The sequence below is a fragment of the Dendrobates tinctorius genome, unplaced genomic scaffold (assembly GCF_039654945.1).
Source record: "Dendrobates tinctorius isolate UK_male_01 unplaced genomic scaffold, ASM3965494v1 ptg000116l, whole genome shotgun sequence".
Taxonomy (NCBI): domain Eukaryota; kingdom Metazoa; phylum Chordata; class Amphibia; order Anura; family Dendrobatidae; genus Dendrobates; species Dendrobates tinctorius.
Genome location: NW_027361784.1, coordinates 12,822,558 through 12,849,381, shown reverse-complemented (window position 1 = coordinate 12,849,381; position 26,824 = coordinate 12,822,558). Strand labels below are relative to the sequence as shown.

The 26,824-nt window shown below is 43.7% G+C and overlaps 1 protein-coding gene across 8 annotated transcripts in view; it reads left to right on the top strand.

Annotated features, from left to right (window-relative positions):
• Positions 1 to 26,824, top strand: part of CSMD3 (CUB and Sushi multiple domains 3) — a 1,871,449-nt gene that overhangs the window by 1,600,126 nt on the left and 244,499 nt on the right. For all 8 annotated transcript variants that reach the window (XM_073590214.1, XM_073590213.1, XM_073590210.1 and 5 more), the window contains one exon: positions 1,953 to 2,098. In XM_073590214.1, coding sequence (XP_073446315.1) covers positions 1,953 to 2,098 — 146 coding nt within the window. The remainder of the gene's footprint in view (positions 1 to 1,952; positions 2,099 to 26,824) is intronic.

Genomic DNA, 26,824 nt, shown 5'->3' with positions numbered 1-26,824 from the left:
TAGGGTTTACAGAGAATGGTCCGAAAAAGAAAAAAAATCCAGTGAGCGGCAGTTCTGTGGCCGGAAATGCCATGTTGATGCCAGAGGTCAGAGGAGAATGGGCAGACTGGTTCGAGCTGATAGAAAGGCAACAGTGACTCAAATTGCCACCCGTTGCAACCAAGGTAGGCAGAAGAGCATCTCTGAACGCACAGTGCGTCGAACTTTGAGGCAGATGGGCTACAGCAGCAGAAGACCACACTGGGTACCACTCCTCTCAGCTAAGAACAGGAAACTGAGGCTACAATTTGCACAAGCTCATCGAAATTGGACAGTAGAAGATTGGAAAAACGTTGCCTGGTCTGATGAGTCTCGATTTCTGCTGCGACATTCGGATGGTAGGGTCAGAATTTGGCGTAAACAACATGAAAGCAGGGATCCATCCTGCCTTGTATCAACGGTTCAGGCTGGTGGTGGTGGTGTCATGGTGTGGGGAATTTTTTCTGGGCACTCTTTGGGCCCCTTGGTACCAATTGAGCATCGTTGCAACGCCACAGCCTACCTGAGTATTGTTGCTGACCATGTCCATCCCTTTATGACCACAATGTACCCAACATCTGATGGCTACTTTCAGCAGGATAATGCGCCATGTCATAAAGCTCGAATCATCTCAGATTGGTTTCTTGAACATGACAATGAGTTTACTGTACTCAAATGGCCTCCTCAGTCACCAGATCTCAATCCAATAGAGCATCTTTGGGATGTGGTGGAACGGGAGATTCGCATCAGGGATGTGCAGCCGACAAATCTGCGCCAACTGTGTGATGCCATCATGTCAATATGGTCCAAAATCTCTGAGGAATGCTTCCAGCACCTTGTTGAATCTCTGCCACGAAGAATTGAGGCAGTTCTGAAGGCAAAAGGGGGTCCAACCCCTTACTAGCATGGTGTACCTAATAAAGTGGCCAGTGAGTGTATGTTGATTGTGCAAACTTTTTATTTATTTTTTTCCTGTTTAAACTTAGAAATTTTGAAATATTTTACATCTCAAATCTCTTTAGTATACATATTTGGTGTATGTGTTTCGGCAAATGTCAAAAATAGCCATAGACCTCCATTGAATCAATGAAGGCCAAAACCTTTTGGTTTCCATGATGGTGTATAACTGTATCCAATGGTAAATGTCTGCTACCCTGTGAGTAGACAGTGACATATGATGAAGGTACTGTATATATTGGTTATATGCAATATATATTTTGAACAAGATGTAAACAGAGATCCTTGGAAAAGTTCATCAATATCAGAATAGTGGGGTCCAAAAAACAACACATCTGCCAATCTACAGAATCTAATTACTCTTAGATGTAAACAGTTGAGAAGCTGAGAAACTCAGCTCGATTCAATGTGTAGCTGACGGTTACGGCAGATTAGCTACTATTACTTTGAAGGTGCTGATCTGCAGCAAACACTAAACAATTTGTCAGAGCTGCGCTTTTTAGCTCCTCACCTGTTTACATAGAATCATAGAATCATAGAATCGTAGAGTTGGAAGGGACCTCCTGGGCCATCTGGTCCAACCCCCTGCTCAAAGCAGGATTCGCTAAATCATCCCAGTCAGATGTCTGTCCAGCCTCTGTTTGACAGACATCTGACTGGGATGATTTAGCGAATCCTGCTAAATCATCCCAGAGCTTAGAACAACTTGATCAGTGGGGTTTCCCATCATTCAGATGTTGAAGACCTATAGTAATACACATCAAAGTAGCTAAACACCTATATAGGACAAAAAGACTCATCTGTGCTACTAATACTTTCATGGAGAAAAATGATCAGCATAAGCCATGTCATGGATTTAGTAGACACATCAGTGCTTTAGTTTTGCTTCTTTTAGACTGTTTTTTGCCATGATTTTGTTAGAAATATGTCAGGTAATTCATATATATAATACAATAAAACCTTCTCATGTCTTCTAGGGATGGACCAGACCAGACATCTCCACAGATTGGACAGTTCAGTGGTAATACCGCTCTAGAGTCTGTTTATAGCACTTCTAACCAAGTTCTGATAAAGTTCCATAGTGACTTCACAACCAGTGGCTTCTTTGTCCTCAGCTACCATGGTGAGTATGTTTTTTTTCTTAGAATAAGGAGCCAATTCATCAAAGTATTTTTTCCAGAAAACATTTTGAAAAGTCTCACTTTTTTATGCAATGTGTTGCATAAACATTTTATGAATTTCCAAGTTTTTACGCAAGTTTCACATTAACTCCGCCAAAATGGGCAGAGCTCGGGAGGTGTGTAGGAAGACAGGGTGAGACTATGCTCACTCAAAAAATTAGAAATATGTCTTCAGCACTTGACTGGAATAACACTTTTGGCAAGGTGCACATAGGCTGGTAAAGGGAACCTGATAGCTGATACATCCTGCCCAATTAATGGTCTCCATGTATCCGACACTGGCTGTAAAATTCCATCCAGGTATATTTAACTCTGAAACATTACTGCTTTTCAGAGATAAGCATACTTTAAATTCTGCCGGGTCTCTCCTTGCACACGTGTATAAGAACAATGGTCTGGGGAAAGTGTGCAACTAGGTCACCAATGGTTTTTCTCAGCCAGTCAAACATACCTGGCTGAAATCGTACAACCAGTACTTGATAATCAGATAAGTATCAGTTGTCAGATTCCCTTAAAGAATTTGGCGCATCATATTCTTTGATTTCCCACATTAGGACTGATGCACAAAACACTAGTTTTACTGTATCGGGGCCATTACATCTTCACCATTTGTGCATAATTCCATACATTATATTATGTTATCCTTTATATAGTTAGATAATTGATTCCATACTCAAAATTTTTAGACAATAAAGTTTAATCTTCTCTTGATGGCGTATTGTCTCAGCTAATTACCTTATTTTTCGGACTATACGATGACCGGACCATAATACACACCTATGTTTTAGAGGAGGAAATTAGAAAAAATAATGAAGCAAAAAATGTGGTAAATTCTATACTTAATATCCCCCATCCTGGTATGTATGGCCCCTATCTCTGTCCTAGTATGCATGACCCCCTCATTTCCATCCTGGTATGCAGGGCCCCATCTCTGTACTGATATGCATGGCCCCATCCTTATCCTGGTATGATTGGCCTCAATCCCTATCCTGGTATACAGGGACGCCAACTCTATCCTGGAATGCATGGCCCCATTCTTATCCTGGTATTGCATGGCCCCAATCCCTATTTTGGTATGCAAGGACCCCATCTTTGTCCTGGTATACATGGCCTCATCCTTAGCCTGGTCTGATTGGCCCCATCCTAGGTCTAGTATGCATGGCCTCATCCTTATCCTGGTATGATTGGTCCCATCCCCATCCTGGTATGCATGGCCCCATCCTTATCCTGGTATGATTGGCCTCAATCCCTATCCTGGTATACAGGGACCCCATATCTATCCTGGAATGCATGGCCTCATCCTTATCCTGGTACGCATGGCCCCATCCTTATCCAGGTATCATTGGCCCCAATCACTATCCTGGTATGCAGGGACCCCATCTCTGTCCTGGTATGCATGGCCTCATCCTTATCCTGGTATGATTGGCCACCTTCCCCATCCTGGTATGTATGACCTTAGCAGATAAAAAAAGCATTCTTTCCTTCCCTGTGCTCCCTCGCAGTGTTCTGCTCCGGTGCCAACAGCGGCTTTATGCTTGTAAGCAGACCATGGCAGTAACATCACACACTGCTTACAAGCTATCGATTTCCGCTTCCAGAATACTCACTGTTCTCCATCTCCACGCCTGGACTGTGTGCGTGGAATGCAGTGAGTATTCATTGCTCTTTAGTGAGCACAGTGTCAGCCGCAGCTGCCGGGCTTTCAAATGTGCCACTACTAAAGTGAAGGAATATTCATTGCATTCCATGCCTATGAGAGTGGAATGCAGTGAGTATTCAATGCCTTAAAGTGCACCTGTGCACCCCCTGGGTGAGTAAAAAAAAATGTATTTTTCTTATCTTTCAGGTCAGACTGGGGGCTTATCTACAGCATTATAGAATGCTGTAGATAAGCCGTAAAAGGTAGTGGCTGTATCTTATATCAGCCACAACAGGTGACAGGTTTCCTTTAAGAAGCACACTTGAACACCGGGCAGCTGCAAGAAGCTGGCTTCAGTGGCTAACTACTGTGCCCACTTCAAAAGAAAAATTATTATTCACTCCATTCCATGCCCATGGGTGGGGAAAGGAGTGAATATTTATTTCTCTTTAATAGTGAGCACAGTGTTATTGCCACAGTGATAGGCGTGGAATGCAATGAATATTCCTTCCTTTTAATAGCGGCACACGTGAAAGCCCGGCAGCTGCAGGAACCTGGCTCCTGCCTTCTATGACCCGCTGCTCTGTCACTGCCACTCTGCCACCTCCCCACGACAGGCAGATTAGGGACATCTGGATTATAAGATGTACCCCCCATTTTCCTCCACATTAGGAAAAAAAGTGTGTCATATAGTCCAAAAAATACGGTACTTGAATAGAATGTTATCAATCTAATGTAGTAAACAGGATCAATTTGATATATTTTAGTCCGCAATATAAATTATTCGATCCCTCTGGATAATTTGCTTGTAAACTGAAGTTTCCTATCATGGCCATCTAAGCTATGTCAACCTCCCTATCATATTGTAGGACTAGATTGTGTGGTTTCAGCTCTAAACAGCAGATTCATTCAAATTAGTCCAGGAAATTTGGTTTTATTGTCATCTTTTTATGTGAATGGATGAGCCCTGATTGCCATTAATAAAAGAAGTTGTTTTATTATGCTCTGAGATCTCTCAACCACAAAGTATAATAAATGGATGGGCTATGAAGGAGGTTAAAAGCAAAAAATTATCATACATTGTAACTTGTCACTGCCGCTTCAGCTCCCTGCCAGACTTACACTGGCTTCCTACGATATCCTCCGGACTCCAGCTTCCTCTTCAATTTTTGAAAGAACTTTCGGCACTGGCTAGCCCACGCTGAATGTTTTGACATAATCATGTCAGAATGCTCGCGGAGGTCTAGCCAGCACCAGAAATGCCACTGGGGAAAAGACCATAGCTGAAAGTCCACAAGGTAGCTGGACTGGCTAAGACAAGTGAGGATGTATGATATTCTATTGTTTTTAGTCCCTTTCCAGCCCATGTAAAACAAACAAAGTAGTAGCCTGCTTGCCCCCATTTTGCTAGAATCAAAAACCCTGAAAATTTGAATTGAATCCATAAATGTTGCTTTTATCTATACATTTTTAACAATTCTTAACAAATTTGGTTAGGCTACATTCACATGATCTGGATTAGTTTGGTATTTTACATCAGTATTGTAAGCCAAAACTAGGAAAGGACAATCAGAGAAAAGTATAATAGAAACACGTCACCACTTCTGCATTTTTCACCCACTTTTGGCTTTGGCTTACAAATACTTATGTTAAATACTGATCAAATAACCATCACTGTTTGCTTGGCAAATTTTCTTTACCAGTGCTTCACAAATAATGATAACTAATTTTGTATGGTGCAGACATGCAGCCCAGTAATCTCCACAATATGGCACCACACACTGAAAACAACAGAGTCTTTAGAAAGACGATGTTTGAGAACTTAGGCTAGTTTCACACTAGCGTATTTTACATGCAGTGCACGGCGCCACTAAGCTCCGCTCCCTGCCCGCCCCATCCAGTCATCTCCTCCTATTATCGCACACGGCCGCATGCGATCTGCGCACCCTATCTTCAGCATAGGGTGCGCAGACCGTGCACTTGTAGGATTTTTGCATGCACTGTGCACTTTTGAAGGTGCACCGAGCACGCCAAAATGCAACATGCTGCGTTCAGCGCACACCGGCGCACCTTCAAAAGTGCACACCGCACGCACAAATCCTACTAGCGCACGGTTTGCCCACCCTATGCTAAAGATAGGGTGTGCAGATTGCATGCGGCCGTGTGCGATAGTAGGAGGAGATGACCGGACGGGGTGGGCAGGAGGCGGGGCTTAGAGGCGCCGTGCGCTGCATGTAAAATACTCTAGTGTGAAATTAGCCTAACTAAGATTCTGTTATCAGTAATTTTATTTTTAGAATTTGAAAATAGGTCCTTTATGACAATAAACGATCACGTTAGACAATAAAATACAGTAATTAACCTGACTGATGTGTACTACCTACTTAGAATCTTAAAACTTTACAATAAAGTATTTGTAATTTTTTTTCTAATCCAGAAAGTCTTTTAATAACTTGACAATAGAAGACTATGACATTAAGGGTAGATTCACATGACCGATGTGTTCAGATCCAAGAAAAATAGCCCAGTTATTCTAATCAGAGTTTGATCAGAGTGGCATCAGTTTTTCTTGGACATGGGAGAAAAAAAAATGTCTTGACCTTCTCTATTCTGTCAGTTCGAGAAAAGAGGGTTGCACTTGAATGTTATCAAAGTGCTGTCCAATTTTTTTCACGCACCCATAGACTCGCATTGCCAATTTTAATCTGACACCCAATCAACAAAAGGCCTGTCTCCAATGTTTTCAACTGACCATTCGGTCCAAGGAAAAAATCCGACATGTGCACAACCTCATGGAATATCATAGGTATAAGTGCTATCTGTGAACCATAGATGGCACTTGTTTGAGAGAATCGATGTTGTGCACGATCATTTATGGACAAACAAGTTATAGTAATTGTGGTGTAATGACCACTGCATCCACTAGGGGGCGCTGTGTGGATATCCCAAGAGAACGGATGAGTGGCAGAATCCTGAAGGATAGTTATGTATCTCAAAATGGGTGGCTTTGACATGGAGACTTGTGTATGTGTGATCAGCAATATCATTGCTGAGGTGTTGTTTCTAAGTGTAAGGGAGAAGTTTTCAGGTAACTAGAGAGATGGGCGGGTTCTGGTTACCTACAAATCCACCCAGGGGTGTGTCTGAAAATGCCTATAGTAAAAGGCTTTGTAAGTGTGTGAAGGACCTGTGATGAGGTCATAGCCATGTGACCCAGTGGGCGTGGCTACGGACCAAATAAGGTGGCCAGGGTAGGTCACAAGGTGTGAATGCTGGGACCTGATTGGTCCAGTTTGGAAGGTCCTGTGAGAAGAAGGGTCTCCTGGCTAACAGCCTGTGGAGAGGCTGTGTGTAATGGTGGCCAGCGTCTGAGAGTCCCTGAGGAGTGAGTGGATGTCTGCAGCCTGGAGAAACAGCTGTATGGGAACTCTGACTTGGGTGAGATAACCCTGGGGCTAAATTGCCTGCTTAATGGACACTATGCTGTAATGTGAAGCTATATAATGGACGCTACGCTGTTGTATATTGCTGCTGTGGTTTATGATGGTGAATAAACCTCACGGACTGATATGGTTTTATGGAAAACCCATATTGGATGTGATTTTTTTGCTGCCAAGCGAGTGTCCCCCCAACCTTGAATGACAGCGCTACCTCACAATTGGTAGAGAATGCGGGCAGTGGTGTAGCCTTGTTGCTGGAAGCAACAGATAAGGACTCCAAAATTTGGTGGCAAAGAGCAACGCTGAGCCAGGAGGGCTGACGGTTGTGGAAGCCATGTGATGTGCTGCTGACCGGCCATGTGTGAACAGAGCCTGTGACGGCCTGCAAGTGTGGAAGCCACTGTCCGGCTATGGTTCTGGAAACAGTGAGGCGGCCTAGTGAGTAAGGCACTGTCCGGATCAGTGAGCCCAGTGCGGCTGCTTCCCCAGGAGAAAGAGACTGGTAATTGCTAGTGTGCCTCTGTGGAGAAGAGCTACCCGAGGACCTGTGTGGGCAACACAGGAGAAACGGACTGGTGTTCGTGTGGTACTGACCTGGGTCAATGAGTAAAACGGTGACCCGTGTGGCCGACACAGGTGTCAGACAGGTGTTCGTGTGGTACTGACCTAGGTCAGTGAGGAAGACAGTGTACCTGGAGGGTTCAGTGAGGAAAGGTCCTGGAGTGTCAGCCCTGGGAGAAGAGTCGGATCCCAGGAGCACATGGTGTGACCTTGGACCTGGTGAGGCGCGAGTGTTGGGCAGTCTCAGGTGGAGACAGATGTCCTGAAGAGCACCCGCCGAGCCCCTGGACCTGGTGAGGCCGGTGTGTGGGGAGACCCTGGGAGGAGGGTCGCTCCCTGAATCGCACCCGGTGTGCCCTGTATGTTGGACGGTCTCAGGTGGAGACAGGAGCGTCCTGAATAGCACACAGTCAGGACACGGGAGTTTTTGAGTTCTTTGTGGTGTTTTTTCTTCTTTTTTCTCGACTCAGCCTGCTGTGGCTCAGTGGGAGTCACAAAGGTGACAAGCGGCTTCCGGTAACTCGGCGGGGTTACGAAGGTGACAAGCGGCTTCCGGTGGATCGGCGGGTCCACGAAGACAGCGCAGCAGGAGCTGCAGTGACACCAGCCACTGTGTGTGAACAGCAGCCGCTGGTGCCGGTGATCGGTGACAGCAGGAGCTGTGGTGGTGCCAACAAAGACTTGTGTGGTATCGTAAGAGACATAAACTGTGTGGTGTGAACTGTGGTCTGAGAAGACCAGTATAACATACATGGGGAGATCCTGAAAGGGGGTAGAGTCCCAAAAGGGGGCGGTGACCCAAATTGGGGTGGAGTCCCAAAAGGGGGTGGAGTCCCAAATTGGGGTGGTAACCAAAAAAGGGGTTGAGTCTCAGAAGGAGGAGGTAACCCAAATTGGGGTGGTGGTCCAGAAAGGAGCCAAGTTTGAAGAAGTGGCAGCCCTGGTTGGCTCAGTTGGTATGTCTGGGAAACTGCAGTGTTCATGTATGTCATTTCCAGAATGTGGGATATTCTTTCCAAGTGATGACTGGCCGCAAGTGTGTACCGTGATGCTACACCGGGAAGGGATCTCGGGACGGTTTGACTCAAAGAGTCAGGTGACGCTGGTAGGAACTTCTCTCACTTTCTGTCTGACTGAGAAAATGGTCCAGGTTCGCTGTGCACATGGGGTCACAGTGAACTATGCAGTAGACAGAATAATGTTTGAGGGGCTTGGAGGCAGTGAGTGCCAAGGGGGCAGTATACCATCAGACTTAGTGTATGCCTTGGAGTGGGGCCGGGACTTTGTCAGGTTTGATGATATATGCCACGAGGGTGGAGACGTTCTTACTGTTGGGCTAACCCATACGAAGACGGTGAAGGCTCCTGACGGGGAGAGGTCAGAGGTGGAAGTGATCGGAAAAAGGGGTATGTCAGCCCAGCGGATGGACCTGACAGCTCGTGACAAAACTGACGCTGACCTGGTGGATAAGATGGCTGAAGTAGTCACACAGTTAGTGAATAACTGGAGGGATGACTCAATCTCGGGGGGTGACTGTGGCTCTGAGAAAGAAAGGGAGCACAGAATAGAAGGGCTAGAGAAAGAAGTCTCTGAGCTCAAAGGGCACATGGTAACATGGCAAGGACTGAATAAGGCAATCAGAGAAGAGGTGGATGAACATGTCAAATGAGAAAGAGTGCTGAGACAAACGGCAGAGCACAGGGTGGAGGAGCTTGAGAAAGAAGTCTTGGAGCTCAGAGGTCACCTGTCTACCTGGCAGAGTGTGAACAAGAACCTCAAAGAAGAGATGGAGGAACTCAGTGGAGTAGTAAAAGGTCTTCTGCGAGATAAGTTGGACGAAGACTTACCGCGGGTGATCGCGAGTGATAATAAGACAGAACTGCCAGTAGCCATCGTGGCAAAGCATCATGAAGTGATCCCATCGTGTGAAGTTGGTGAGTTAAGAACTAAAGAAGACAGTCACCCGGTCGGGGCAACTGTAGTGAGGGAAGTGTCCGTGGTAAAGCCAGAGCCTTCGGTCCAGGAAGAGAGCAGAACCACGACCTTCCAGTCTGTAATTGATGTACCAGAAGATATGCAAGAAGCCTATGCTGAGGAAAGTGTGCATGAGGCTTTCAAAGAGATGGTCAAAAAATGTAAGGTGCACTGGGCACCTGAGACTCGGCAGTTGGTAATAGTATCAGTCAGAGAAGATACATCAAACCAAGTAGCTGTCCTCGAGATCCTGGTGTAAGATTGTGTGTTCAACCCCAAAAGTTTGAACAGAGGGGCGGGGTATGTGGTGTAATGACCACTGTGTCCACTAGGGGGCGCTGTGTGGATGTCCCAAGAGAACGGATGAGTGGCAGAATCCTGAAGGATAGTTTTGTATCTCAAAGTGGGTGGCTTTGAGACGGAGACTTGTGTATATGTGATCAGCAATATCATTGCTGAGGTGTTGTTTCTAAGAGTAAGGGAGAAGTCTTCAGGTAACTAGAGAGATGGGCGGGTTCTGGTTACCTACAAATCCAACCAGTGGTGTGCCTGAAAACGCCTATAGTAAAAGACTTTGTAAGTGTGTGAAGGACTTGTGATGAGGTCATAGCCATGTGACCCAGTGGGCATGACTACGGACCATATAAGGTGGCCAGGGTAGGTCACAAGGTTTGAATGCTGGGACCTGATTGGTCCAGTTTGGAAGGTCCTGTGAGGAGAAGGATCTCCTGGCTAACAGCCTGTGGAGCGGCTGTGTGTGTAATGGTGGCTTGCGTCTGAGAGTCCCTGAGGAGTGAGTGGATGTCTGCAGCCTGGAAAAACAGCCATACGGGAACCCTGACATGGATGAGATAACCCTGGGGCTAAATAGCCTGTTTAATGGACGCTATGCTGTAATGTGAAGCTATATATTGGACGCTACGGTGTTGTATATTGCTGCTGTGGTTTATGATGGTAAATAAACCTCTCGGACTGATATGGTTTTATGGAAAACCCATACCGGATGTGATTTATTTGCTGCCAAGCGAGTGTCCCCCAACCTTGAATGACAGCGCTACCTCACATAATGTATTATTGTGATTTATAATTACATGTATATCTAATTATATTGATCCCTCAGCAATAAAAAAGGAAGAAAACTATATATTTATTTTATCCAAAATATTTACAAAGCATCAAAAAAATGAAGATATGTCTAGAATGAATGTATTTCATGTATTGTGTTATCTATCTATCTATATATTAGAGTTGAGCGAAACGGGTCGGTCAATTTCAAAAGTCGCTGACTTTTGCAAAAGTTGGGTTTCATGAAACGAAACCCGACCATAGCGTTAGGTTGGCCACGAGGTCGGCGACCATTGCGCCAAAGTCGCGTTTCAAATGATGCTTCAGCGCACTTTTTTAGCCAATGATGGAGGACACACACTGTGGGAAAAGCGATGACAAAGGTAGCGGTCACGACCATCTTTGAGAAGGGCATGCGAGTGATTGGCTTGCTTTGTGTGGCATCACAGGGGCTATAAAAGGGCGAGCACGCCGACCGCCATCTTACTTCTGCTGATCTCAGAATGGGGAGAGCTGCTGCTACTGCTGATTCTGTAGGGAGAGCGTTAGGCAGGGAAGAAGATACAAAACACTGCTTCTACTGCTAGCGATTTTGCCTGTACAACACACCAGTTAGTATGCAGTGCAAAGGGAGACTGTATTTTGGTGCATCAGCTCTGTTGGTTATTAGGCTGCCTTATAAGGCTCCCTGAGAGCTGCATTGCTGTTTTCACACTGCTGTGCAAACTGCTTTTTTAAAAGCAAAAATACTTTTCATCCTCTTTTTTGCCCAGTTACCAAGCGTTCATTTTTCCACACTTTTGTGTGCAGCAGTCCTGCTTATTAGGCTGCCTGCTGCCATACTTGGGACTGACAGCATCATTGTCAGCCTCCTAAAATCTCTATTGAGATCCAAATTCTCCCCAGTCCTATATAGACATTTTATACACCATTCAATTTCAGCCTGTTATATTGAGGTGTATTCTACACTGGGCCTGAGATAATAGTTCAGTGTCCTCAAGTCTGTAGGGAGATTCAAATTATCCCCAATACTATATACACCTTGTACTTTGTTTTACAGTACCATATTGCTGGTGGTATTTTGGGTACATTTTCCCAAAAATGAGGAAGTGTGTTGGAAGAGGCTGTGGAAGTGGGCGTGGGTTGCCAGCTGGTAATGATGGTGTTGGTGGTTGTGGCGGATCTGCTGGTAGTGGCAAAAGCACAATAGCACCTAATTCAGGAGGTGTTGAGCCTGTGTCATCGTCTGGCTCCACAAGGCCTCGAAGGCTCCCTTTTCTGGGAGTAGGTAAACCGCTTTTAAAGCTGGAGCTTCAGGAACAAGTTTTAGCTTACATTGCTGACACAGCCTCCAGCTCTATCACCTCCTCTTCTGAACTTTCAAAAAATAAAAGCACTGAGTCATCATTGGAGGCTCATGGTCAGGAACCACACCTTTCATTGTGTCCTTCACCCCTACCAAAAGTAAAGGATGCGGCAGGTCACACAACAGATTACTCCATGGAGCTCTTTTCACATACCATGCCTGGGTTATCAAGTCAAATCGTGAATTACCCATTCCAAGAAGAATCTGACATGGAGTGCACTGATGCACAGCCACTGCTAGATTTATCTGCTGGTACATTCACTCAGAGCACTACATTGTCCTCGCAGTGTACTGAGCCAGAATCTGACCCTGATGAAACTCAGGTGCCCCTTCCCTCATACTATACCACCTTACATGGTGACACAGAGGAAGGTGCACATGACATTGACGAGGAGGTGATGGATGACCCAGTTGTTGACCCAGATTGGCATCCATTGGGGAAGAGGGTGCCGCTGCCAATAGTTCAGAAGAGGAGAAGGAGCATCCGCAGCAGGCATCGACATCGCAACAGCTGTTATCTGGCATGCCCGGAGCAGTCCAAAAACGGGTTACAAAAACCAAAAGAGTTGCAGGACAGCTAGGCCAGATGGTCAAATTAGCACAGCGTGCAAGGCCTCAAAATGTCTTCCATAGTAGGAACAGTGCAGTGTGGCACTTTTTTAAACAAAATCCTAATGATCAGGCAAAGGTTATCAGTAAGAAGTGCGCAAAGACCTTTAGCCTAGGGAAAAATCTGAGAAATTTGAATACCAGTTGCTTGCTTAGACATTTAACCACCATTCCCTTGCAAGTGTGGATAGACTACCAAACCTCATGTACCACATGTGCAACTGCTCCCAATGAAGGTAGTCAGCAATGCTACATCGTTTCCCCCACTGTAAGCCCACCGGTTAGCACACCACCAGCAGCAAATGTTGAGGTGTCGTTGCAAGGCCAAAGCAGTCAGGGAATCACAATGCTTTTGCTACGAAAGACTGAATCTAGGCCATCAGAAAGAACACCAACTCCATCACCATCATCAACCCTCTCTCAGTCAGCCATGTCCACTGCTAGTTCCACCATATGCAGCTCTCAAGTCCAGCTCACCCTACCAGAGACTATGAGTAGGACAAGAAAGTACTCATCCTCTCATCAGCGTACACAGGGTTTGAACGCCCACATTGCCAAACTAATCTCGTTAGAGATGATGCCCTACCGGTTTGTTGAAAGCGAAGCTTTCCACGAACTCATGGCCTATGCAGTACCACGCTATGACCTACCCAGTCGGCACTTCTTTTCTCGCAAAGCCATCCCAGCCCTCCACCTTCATTTGAAAGACCGCATTGTCCATGCACTCAAGCAATCAGTGAGTGGAAAGGTGCACCTCACAACAAATGCATGGTCCAGTAGGCATGGCAAGGGCCGTTACATGTTCATCCCTGTGCACTGGGTTAATGTGGATGCAGGGTCCACAGGGGATAGCGGCGGTGGGACAGTGCTGCCTAGCCCACGGTATAGGAAACAGTTGGGTGTAGGCATTCGACCCGCCTCCTCCTCCTCCAGAAGCGAAAGCTCGTCCACAGAGCACAGTCGAACGAGCACTCCATCGCAGCTGCCAGTGTTGCACACTCTGTGTCCCACTATCGAACAGCTAGTGGTAAGCGTCAGCAGGCTGTGTCGAAGATGTTGTGTTTGGGCGACAACAGACACACCGCGGAGGTACTGGCTGACTACTTGCAGCGACAAACTGAGTCATGGCTGGGCAGTCTACATCTTGAGGCCGGCAAGGTAGTTTGTGATAACGGCCGGAATTTTGTGGCTGCCATAGCCCTTTCAAAACTCCGATACATACCTTGCCTGGCTCACACCTTGAACCTGGTGGTGCAGTGCTTCCTCAATAATTATTTGGAGTTAACAGGCCTGCTCCAGAAGGTCCGAAGACTGTGCTCACATATCCGCCGGTCGCCCGTACACTCCAGTCGTATACAGAAGCTGCAGCGATTGCTCCAACTTCCCAAGCACCGCCTAATTATCGACGTTGCAACAAGGTGGAACTCCACCCTGCACATGGCTGAGAGGCTGTGCGAACAGAGGCAGGCTGTAATGCATTTGAGGGAGGATAAACGGCCAGGCACTTTGAGGGCAGACATGGAGTTGTTGGGTGTGCAGTGGTCGAAGCTGAAAGACCTCTGTAAAGTCTTTCAGTGTTTTGAGGAATGCACACGACTGGGAAGCGCAGATGACGCCATCATAAGCATGAGCATCCCACTTATGCTTCTGCTCATGCAAACTTTGATGCACATTAAGGAGCAGGTGTCCTGCAGCCAAGGAGGATGAGGAAGAGGAGGAGGGAAGCATTGATGACAGTCAGCCATTGTCTGCTCCAGGATCTCTCCTGGACGAGGTGGAGGAAGAAGAGGAGGAGGAGGATGATGATGGGGATGATTATTTAGGGGAGGAGGATGCTTCTCGTGGGGCAAGACAAAATGTTGGCGTGGCAAGGTCTGGTACTGGGTTTGTGCGTGACTGGAGGGATGTGGATTTGCCTGAAAGTGCTCCTCCACCAAGCACTCGCAGTGCATCATTGATACCTGGAACATTGGCCCACATGTCAGATTATGCCTTGCAGATCCTAAAAAGGGACCCCCACATTGCCAAAATGATGAACGATGATGACTACTGGTTGGCTAGCATCCTGGATCCACGCTATAAAGGCAAATTCCAAAACAACATGCCACAGGAGAACCTTGACCTAATATTGCCTAACAAACAAGCAACTCTGGTAAATCGTTTGTTTGAGGCATTCCCAGCACACAGCAGCAGTGTTGGTTCTCCAATGAGCCGTAGGGGGAAACATGGAAGAGGTGTTCGTGGTGTGCACATCAGAAGTGGTGTTGGAGACAGGGGTTTCATGACCATGTTGTGGACTGATTTTTCAAGTCCCTCTCACACAACCGGTAATACTGCATCGATTGAAAGTGACAGGAGACAGCAGTTGTCAATTATGGTTACAAACTACTTCTCCTCCCATATCGATGTTCTCCCTCACAGGTCATTCCCCTTTGACTATTGGGCCTCTAAACTGGACGCCTGGCCTGAATTGGCACAATATGCCTTGCAGGAGCTCGCTTGCCCTGCTTCTAAATGTAGTGTGCTATTGGAAAGAGTCTTCAGTGCTGCTGGCTCAATCCTGACAGAAAAAAGGACCCGTCTGTCGACCCAAAATGTTGATGATCTAACCTTCATTAAAATAAACCATGCATGGGTTTCAAAGGATTTTGTCCCACCTTCCCCTGATGACACATAGGTTGCCAGAAAAATGGCTCGCTTTTGTCCTCCTCTTCCTCGGACTTCTCCGATTCCTCCATTTGCAGCTGCTGAATGTCCAACATCAACATATGCCATTTGTTAAACCTCCCTAACTGGGCTGCCCCCCCATGGCCGGGGTCACCACCTAGCGCACGCTACCGTGCGAGTTCCATTGCCCTGGACAGGTGGGTGGGCTGACTCTTGGTCACCAGCACTGGCACAGGGTCCCTCATAGTGCAATCAAGTGTCTCTGACGGTGGGGGTGCACACCCGCCGTCAGAAAGACCGGCGTACTATGAGGGGCCCAGTGCCAGTACCGAAACCCACGAGTGGGCCCCCCTTGCTTGGGCAGGGCCCCAGCATTTGCAATATTTACCTCTCCCTGCTCCTCCGCTGTGTAGTCTGGGCTGTCAAATCCTTCCCTGGGACTGCCACTACAAATTTGGTGAACTGATAGATGATGGTTAAGATGTAGCTATGTCCTGTCCTACTGACTGGGCTCTAGCTTCAGATGATCAATGGCTTCCATTTCTTATGGACGTCGACTCACAATGAGATGCAGTGGTGGTTTATCATCAGCTTTCACAGTTTTCCTACTCACAGACGTGTGACATTCCTGCCCACATTTTTAAATGTGCCCTCTCATGCCAATCCAATAGAATCGCCTACAGCCTGTGGCTTCTGTCTTTTGCACTTCAAAGTTACCTGACGGATCATGATAGACAGTGAGGACTATGTCTACATCTCTCCCTGTGATCAAAATTTGATGGAGATGAGTAACGGTGATGGGATCAACGGTACTGTGATACAGCAACCATTTCTTCACAAAGAACCGTTTTCACTGTCTCCACACACAAAGTAACTGAGGGTCAGCATCACCTCTGAGAATTCTCCCGGGAGTTTTTCCCCTGATTAATAATTCCTAAATTTCTGCAATCACTCGACTTTATGTCTGTACTTTTATCTATCTCGTTTCCTCTTGCGGAGAGTCTGGACTGTCTTACTGAGACAGAAATATATATGAAGATTTAAAAATACCCCAACAGTGTATACTGGTGTACGCTTCAAAAACATTTCCTTTTTTCTACTTTTTAGATTGTTGTCTAATCCATACTGAGGCTGTGAGTGTCTTTGTCGTACTCCGGAAATAAACACGGAGATTTTAAATGTTTAACTATGCTATATATACCTGTTATCCGGTGATACCGTACCCTTTCTCAACTTTCTGCAATCTTGTTGAATCCATACTGTGCCTGAGACCATCTGTGTCTGCCTCCTGATTACAGATGAGTGGTGCTTGAGTGGAACTGTTGGCCAAGTTCAAATTCTAGCTGTTTTGGGCCATGTTAGATCCGTTCGACGAACTACAACACTTTGATTAAAATTCGGCTGTTCGAGTTTCCGTTTGAGAAAGTTTCGTTAAACAAAAGCGTATCTTTTTTCACATTAATAATGGTTTTCAATGATAATAGACAGTTTTAGGGCATAGTAGCGGTGTCTGGTAGCCAACGGTGTAGTACACCTGTGAAGGAGCTACACCGTGTGTGTTTCTAATAATTTTTTACCGCATATTGTCCTGAAAAACCTTTTGGGCCTAGTAACTTTGTCTGCTACTCAGAAGAGGCGACCACCCATGAACCGAGCTATGCCGCCTGTTTATGAAAGAACCAGTTTTTGACTGCATTTACACCACTTAATACTTTGGGCCTAGTAACTGTGTATGCTACTGAGCAGAGTTGGCCACCCGTGAACCAAGCTATGCCGCCTGTTTATGTAAGAACTCTGTGCTACTCAGCAGAGGAGCCCAGCTGTTAAGCAAGCTACAGCACCTGTGGTTTGGACACTTAATTGTTTCACATTCTTTCTGGAAAGCCTTTTAGGCTTAATTCCGGAATTATGGTTGACCTGCACTTACTGGGAAATGCTTGTTCGCGGGGAAGAATTGTAATCCCAGATCCCCATCACTAACTAGCGTGTTATCCGCACCTGTAAGCGATACTCGCTGGTCCTTTCATTGTAGCACGCGTCCAATTAAGCCGCAGGCTCCACTCCTGGTGGTGCCCTTCTGGACATTCCTTTAAGGTTCAGCTTTGCAACCATACTGCCCCCGGAAACCAAACACTTTTCCTGACAGTGACATTCTGGTCAAAGAGAGCGATGACATCCCGTCTGTACGCCCTCTGCCTAAACAGTCCAAGTGCAGAGAGATGGAAGATGGGGATGACGAGGAGTCAGAGTACAGGGATTTCCTAGCGAGGAGACTTATTTAATTGTTTTAAAGGTTGGGAGCAATTTTTGGGGAGCACGATACTCTGGAGAATGATATCTGGGGCCCACCATGCACTGGAGCATTCCAAAGGTGGACATCAGTCACTGGAGCAGCATTTACAGGGCCCATTATACACTGGAGCATTAGAAATGGGGCCCATTATATATGGAGCATTATCTGGGCCTATAAGACACTGGAGCTTCATCCATGGTGAACAACATATACTGTAGCATTATGTGGAGCTCATCATATACTGTATGGAACATTATTTGGGACCAATGATTCTGTATGGAGAAATATATGGGGTGGCCATAATACTGTGGTGGGTGGCCATACTGTTTTTGGAGCTATTTGTTAATTTAAAATGGATATCAGTCATGTGATGTAAAAATTGAAGTATTTTTCATTGTACTGTACCGCTATTTCTCTGCTGTATCAAAGGATCATGAATTGTGTCATGTGTTAAAGGAGCCCAGTGACATTCATTGGCCCTGGGCCTACGAAAATCTGGAGCCAGCACTACCCCCCCATAACTTTAGCCAAATAACCCCCAGTTTTCAATGCCTAACTATTATTATAAAGTAAATTAAGGTTGACAAGCTTAAGGAATAAGAATTGATGTTTTTGGCATTAAAATGGGCACTGTAGGTGTGTTTCCTGTCCTCCACTAACTGACGACTTTGGGTTTCGTGTTTCAGTCGGACTTCGACTTTTCACAATAATCGGCCTATTTCGTTCGACCCGACTTTTGCGAAAGTCGGGTTTCGTGAAACCCGACTCGACCCGAAAAAAGGCAAAGTCGCTCATCTCTAATATATATATATATATATATATATATATATATACATATATATATACAGCTCTGGCAAAAATTAAGAGACCACTGCAAAATTTTCAGTTTGTCTGATTTTTCTCTTTATAGGTATATTTTTGAGTAAATTATAACTTGCTCTTTTATATTCTATAAACTACTGACAACATGTCTTCGAATTTCCAAACACTAAATTTTTTATTTATTTTCAGAAAATAAGAATTGGTCTAAATAACAAAAAAAAGCGTTGCTTGCAGACCTCAAATAATGCTAAGAATACAGGCTCATCATCATTTACAAGCAACAATACTAATGTTTTATCTCAGGAAGAGTTCAGAAATCAATATTTTGTGGAATAACCATAATTTTAATCACAGTTTTCATGCCTCTTGGCATGCTTTCCACCAATCTTTCACACTGCTTTTGGGTGACCTTATTCCACTCAAGGTACAAAAATTTAAGCAGTTCTTCTTTGTTTGATGGCTTGTGACTATTCATCTTCCTCTTGATTACATTCCAGAGGTTTTCAATGGGGTTCAGGTCAGGAGATTGGGCTGCCCATGACAGGGATTTGAAGTGGTGATACTTCATTCACACATTGATTGACCTAGTTGTGCGGCATGGCCATTGTCCTGCTGCAAAAACCAGTCCAGAGTTGGGCAACATTGCCTGAGCAGAAGGAATCAACTGTTTTCTAGGATAACCTTGTATGCGGATTGATTCATACGTCCTTTGCAAGGATTAACCTGCCCAATTCCACCATTGCTGATTCATCCCAAGATCATCACCAATCCACCACCAAATTTCACAGTAGGTGCAAGACACTGTGGCTTGTACGCCTCTCCAGGTCTCCGTCTAACCATTAGATGACCAGCCCTCTACAGTCCATTCCTTATGGTCTTTGGCAAACTTCAGCCTTGCTCTCCTTTGCTTTTCATTGATGAAAGACTTTATTCTAGCTGTACATGACTTGAGTCCTGCCTCTAAGAGCCTGTTACGAACTGTTTTTGCCATGCACTTCACCCCAGCTGCCATTTGCCATTCCTTTTGTAGGTCACTTGATGTCATCCTGCGGTTGCTAAGTGACATTCGAATAAGGTGATGGTCATCCCGGTCAGTGGAGAGTCGTTTTTCACCCTCTGCCGGTCTATAGCTTTGTTGTTCTCAATGTCTGCTGCTTGACCTTGTTGTAATGGACTGCCATCTTAGAAATTTTAAGGATGGAATCTACATGATGCTCACTGTATCCCTCTGCTAGTACAGCCAGAATTGAGCCCTTCTTTTACTCACTCAAGACTTTTCTTTTCAACTCCTTTGGCATGGATAAAAGTTATCTTTTTCATTCCTATTACTTTTGGGATATTACTAGCACTTGTTTTGCCATCCAGCTTGTCCTATTGCAAAAGGATTGTGAACACCACAGCATGGTTTTTATACTTACCTTCATTAAATAAGATTTGGTTCAGGTGATCACCTAATCAGAAGCACATTAAGAAGAATGAGGTGTACTCTGGTTGGAATTCAACTGACACTGGAATGGAATAAACAAAAAAGCCAAGAAGCCAGCGCTGCCTATGATCAGCACACAATGCATAAAGTGCAAATGAACATATTAGTTTCTAACTGAACTTTAAAATGAGACATTTAGCAAACAATTGACCAATTCTTGGAGTCACCCCGCCATGCCAAGGCATTATTATACGGGAACGGAATGGCTGTCAGACATGTAGAGAAGCTGATTTTTGTAAAACTGTGCAGTGAGCTCTTAATTTTTTCCAGAGCTTTATATTAAGAGACCACCATATTAAATTCCTGTCATGGGCAGCCCATTCTCCATACCTGAGCCCCATTGAAAACCTCTGGAATGTAATCAAGAGGATGATGGATAGTCACAAGCCATCAAACAAATTAGAATTGCTTACATTTTTGCCCCAGAAGTGTGAAAGACTGGTTGAAAGCCTGCCACGATGTATTACAGCTGTTTTTAAAAATGGTTATTCCACAAAATATTGATTTCTGAACTCTTACTGAGTTAAAACATTTGCATTGTTGTTCCTAAATGATTATGAACTTGTTTTCTTTGCATTATTTGAAGTCTGAAAGCACTGGGTTTTTTTTAATTTTGACAATTTCTCCTTTTCAGGAAAAAAAAATATTGCTTGGAATTCGAAGACATGTTGTCAGAAGTTTGTTGACCTAAAGAGCAATTTACATGTTACTCAAAAATATACCTATAAAGAGAAAAAACAAAAAAAAAAAAAAATATATATATATATATATATATATATATATATATATACCGGGTGAGTCATAAAGGATGGACGTTTTTAAACTAATCATAAAATCGTTAAATATTTATTAAATATAAATGTATTCACAGATTTGGTTACGTATACTGACAAATATTTGACAAATTCAAGTGTGGAAAACAACATCTGCCATGTGGTGGCCATTATCAGTGATGCATTTCCAAAGGCGTTCTTGGAAGTTGGCATCAACACGTTCCAACACAACTCTGTCGATTTGGGCAACTTCCACTCGAATAGCTTCCTTCAGTTCTTGTAATGATCGAGGCTTAAGCTTGTATACACGTGATTTGAGGTGACCCCATAAGTAATAATCGCACATGGACAGGTCTGGGGACCTAGGAGGCCAATTAATATCGCCAAACCTGGAAATGATGCGACCAGGGAAGAGAGGGCGAAGAACGTTCATTGTTGCTCCGGCTGTGTGGGCCGTTGCCCCATCTTGTTGAAACCACACACTAGAGATGGGGATATGTTGCCGTCGTAACTCAGGAACAAAGAAGTTATTTATCATGGCGATATAACGTTGTGAGTTCACGGTAACAGTATTGCCATTATCGCCTTCGAAAAAGTACGGACCGATCACGCCATATTTGCCCATAGCGCACCACACCGTTACCTTAGGGCTGTGCAGCGGTCGTTCATGTAATTCTTTCGGATTTTCATAGGCCCAATAACGGCAGTTCTGCTGATTAACCATGCCATTGACATGGAAATGAGCTTCATCACTCATGAATAAAATAAGGTTGTCGTTTTGCTCAATAATTGCTTCCATCTCATGTGCGAACTTCAGTCGCGCTGCGTAATCCCCGCGCTCCAACTGTTGCACAATGGCCAATTTATAGGGGTGGAAATGCAGGTCTAAATGCAAAATACGCCTTACTGTACGATTACTGAGGGCAAGTTCTAAAGAATGTTTCCGAGCAGATCGACTCGGACTACGCAGCATGGCTTGCCTGACGCGTTCCACATTTTCAGGGGTACGTGCCGTTCGTGGAGCCCCCGGTGGTCGTTTGTTCATTAGTGTACCTCGTGTACGGAGTGCTTCAACCCAACGTAGGATAGTGTTACGAGCGGGAACAGCTTGATTTCTGTGAATATTGAAATGACGCCAAAACTCACGCTGAACGGCTGTGATACACTCATTATTCTTGACAAAACTGTCGTACGCAAAAACGCGATGTTCTATCGTCCACGGCACCATAGCTTAAACTGAAACTAAAATAAAAACAATGCTTTCACCTCACAAACATAACCCCGCCTCCCGCACATCTCTACCTCCACCTGGTGGTGAGTTATAGCCACTTCAAATACATCCGTCCTTTATGACTCACCCGGTATATATGTTTGTGTGTTAGTTTACAGTCTATCACTTTCTTCTCGCAGTGTCGGTGTCTTTTATTTAACCTTGAATATTTTCTTGTCCTGCATTTAAGTTCAATTCCCTGTGCAGTTCAGTGTTCAGGTTCACTGAAACATCTTCATGATGATAACCTATTTTGAACACTCTAGAATTGTAATTTTTAGCAATGTCTGACTAGTTTTACCTGTGGGTTTACAGTACAGATAAGTGGTTAATAGTTCGCACTTATACCCAGAGCACAAACACTACATCTGCTTTATACACCTCTATACAAATGGTGATAGTGATGAAGGGAGAACATTTGATGAAGCTACAACAAATGGTTCATATTTAGATGCCTTATGGTTAGAGAAATGCAGGCTGCAAGGAAACTTTGAAGAGTAGCTATAACATTATTTACAGGTTAATTTACAAGTATTAGCAGATTTGGATTGGGATTTTACAAGTTTTATTTAAAGGGAAGCTGTTACCAGGTTTTTCCAATTTAAATTAAGGCCAGCACCTGTACTCCTTCATACTCAGTATTTTAGAATGCTGTCTATGTATTCCCAATGCGCTCTGTATAGCACAAAAAAATAACCTTTATTATATTCTAGTGCAGCACAGTCCATTCCGATGTGTGTCACTGTTCTTGATCTGGTACCTCCTCTTTTCTTAGGATTGCCATATTCTTCATGTGGATGATGCATCCTACGTCATCCACACAGTGTCCTCCATTGCGCTTCTGCCCAGGTGTGCTTTTCTCTGCCCTGTCGAGAGCAGAGCAAAGTATTATAGTGCCTATGGGCTGGCGCTCTCTGGCCTCTCCCCGTCCATGTGCATTACAGAACTTTGACCTGCCCTCAGCAGGGCAGAGAGAAGTATGCCTGCGCAAAGGTGCGATGGAGAACACTGTGTGGATGACAAAGGACACATCAACCACACAAACCAATAAGGAGGACAGCGATCACAAGAAGAGAGGAGGTCCTGAAATAGGACCAGAGATGCCCGTTGGACTGGACTGCATTATAGGGCAGAATAATGAGTGCTATTTTTTGTGTTATGCAGAGAGGATTGGGCAGTTATATACAGCATTCTAGAAAGCTATATGTGAGGACGTTCAGGTACTGGCCCTACTTTATACAGGGAAAGGTTTACTTTAAGTGATGTGGAATCTCACTTAATACATTTACCAGGACTCCATTGGAAAACCAAAAATAGTTTGTTCTGATATAAAGTTAGGTTCCCACTAAGATTTCTTGATGAGCATTTGACACTGTGTATTTTCACTAAAATGCAGCATCTTAAAATTCAAGAAAAGTGATGTATAATAAATCTCATAGGCACTGAACTTTTTTTTACTGACCTGTAGTGCATTTTAAATTCTGCAACATGTCAATTTCCCCATAGTCATGCGTGACCCATCTGTGCACAGATAGATGTGTCACTTCTGTACTAGTGATTACAAGCAAGCTCGCCACTCGATCGTGTACTGGAATGCTCTGGTATGCACCGAGAATAGTGGGTGCTTGAGCGCCATGCTTGAGTCATCACCTCAGCTGTTATACAGTCAATAAACATGCGGGGATGTTTATTAGCTGTATAACATGTTTATTGGCTAGGTAAGGGAGCCCTAGTATACCTGATTCCACATCACCTTGTAACCTTATCCTAGACCAGTGGCCTTTTCTTCCATCGGTTCTACTCTAAATTACATCATAGAGACCATTAATGTGGATTGGACCTTACACCATGGAGGTCAGGTCCTACTGACAGTCGGGCACAGAACCTTCCCATGAAGTTTAGAGATGACTTTTAAGAATGAGTGAAATACTTTCCAGATTTAACTAGACCTCCATCAGTACAATAGTGCTGTTACTATATCTACTACCCACTCTGCTGGCCATTACACCGGCTAAACACTGCAGCTGTGCTGCAGAAAACCAAACTTGCCAAACTTTACTTTTTATCTATTATGTTAATCAACATTTATACAAAATATGTTCTTTTAATAATATGTAATTTTCTGCTAAGTGTTGATAAGAACAGCCTTTCAGCAATCACAGTGTTATAATATCTCACATGTAGATAATTAAGACTCTTCAAAAAATTATTTTGCACCAAATGAAATAAATCTACAAAATATAATTTTGAATTAACAACCTGCTGTTTCACTTAAAAAAAATATTGTTATACAGCCTTTGTCCTGCAATCATTACACAATTGTAATGAAACTTTGCTCTATCACTGTAAGATCCTAAGTGATTAGTAAGATGAATGGACAAGCCAGCTGTGAGCATCCAGTGACAGGTCAGCGTTCCACAGAAAGCTCTGAACCTTCTGCAGGTCCCAGAACATAATGCAATAGATGAAGAATTGCTGTTACCAACTTCTTTTTGAATAAATGCTGACACACAAGGAACGCAACTGTAAATGGATGTGATACCAAGGAGGTTAAAAAACGGTGAGATAGAAACTTTTCAACCTGATCCGGGATGTAGAAATCATTGATAGAAGTTTTCAGTAAATGTATAAAGTATTGAGAGTGGTAGATAATGCAGCCACATCCCACAATCTTTGGACAAGGAAGGCAGATAATTGATGTCCCCATCAAAAATACTCTAGTTACCAGTTGGCTATCATCTGACTCTCCCAATATCCGTCCAATCTACACATGCTTCTTAGTGACATATTATCTCCTCTGAGAACAAAAGGATCTGAAATATTGAAATCAAACTTCTCAAGACTTCTCTGCGCCAACAGTTGCTATTGTGAAAAACTAACATATAAGGAACATAACTGTGAATGGACGTGACACCACAGAGGCTATAAAAAAGTGGGACAGAAACTTTACAAGTTGACCTGTTGCTAGTGGTAGGTCATGCAACAACATCCTACAATGTTTGGACAAGGAAGATAATTGATGCCCCCATCCAACTACACTGGAGACAAGTTGGTCGCCATCTGACTCTTACGTTTCTCATCCAAAGTACTCATGCTTCTTAATGACATATAACTTCCTCTGAGAAAAAATTATCTATAATGTAGAAACCCAATGACCCAATCCTTCTGTCCACCGACATCTACTACTATTGTGATAGACTGGAACAAAACTGTGAATGGATATGATAGTAAAGTGGTTATAAAGCAGTGGCATGGAAACATTTCAAACTGTGATGGGTTGAAATAATCTATGGTAGAAGATCTCTGAAATTTTAAATTGTGGATAAAACTGGTTCATGCAACCACATCCTACCATCTTTGGATGAAAAGGGCAGATGTTTGATTGTACTCATCCCCTGGAAACCCAGCTTGAGACCATTTGAAAAAAGCGCAAAAGAAGGGAGATGACAGTTATAAATTCTCCCCGGAAAATCATCACTGATGATTCTCGACGATATGAAGGCAAATTATTTAAATTTTTAATGTAAGCCAAAAGTAGAAAGTATTCATAGCCCAAAATACTTTTAATTGCCATTAAAGATGTCTATATCTTTTAACGTCAGAACAGACTTGACCGTTAAAGGGATTTTAATCATCTTTAGCTTCTTTTTTTCCAAGAATTTTTGCCTACAATTGAATATTTGGCTTTGAATCAGTGTTCATATAGAATCATGCTATATATTTCTTTAAGAGATCAAAAATTCTTTTAAAGGGTATTAGTAAGTATAATAATTACTTCATATAACACATTATTTTAAGATATATTTTGAAAATTAATTTTTGAAACTAACTTTCTTGCTAATAGAAACAAGACAAAGTAAAAATGTCAAGCAATATAAACAATCACATAATCCTAAAAATATATGTCAAATATCACAAGTAAATGGCCGCTCCCACCCAGATTTAATACATCTGCTTTGTATCAGCCTATACAGTTGTGCTCAAAAGTTTACATACCCTGGTAGAATTTTTGTTTTTTGGCCTTTTTTCAGAGAATATGAATGATGACACCAAAACTTTTCTCCACTCATGGTTAGTGGTCGGGTGAAGCCATTTATTGTCAAACTACTGTGTTTTGTCTTTTTAAATCATAATGACAAACCAAAACATCCAAATGACCCTGATCAAAAGTTCACATACCCTGGTGATTTTTAACTGATAACATGCACAGAAGTTAACACAAATGGGTTTGAATGGCTATTAAAGGTATCGTCCTCACCTGTTACAAATGCCAGGAAAATTGTTCGGGATGCAAAGAAAACCCACAAATAGCATCAGCTGAAATCCTGGACTCTCTGAAAACTAGCTGTGTGGCTGTTTCAAGATGCACAATAAGGAGGGATTTGAAGAAAAATGGGCTGCATAGTCTCTGAAAAAAGTCCAAGAAAGCAAAAATTCTGCCAGGGTATGTAAACTTTTGAGCACAACTGTAGCTTATATAAACCGCCTATACCCAGTGATATACAACATGAAAAAAGTCTGGGAAAAAATAAAATCTACATATAAATTTTGGTGTATCTAGATGAACTATGTTATTATATGAGATTGTCTGGTATAATCATTAAAACAAGTGACATAGCTATAAAAGGTAGACATCAGCAAAATGCTTTGAGGGGGTCATACATTTGACTACAGTTTCAGAAGATTTGGATTTTGCAAAATTA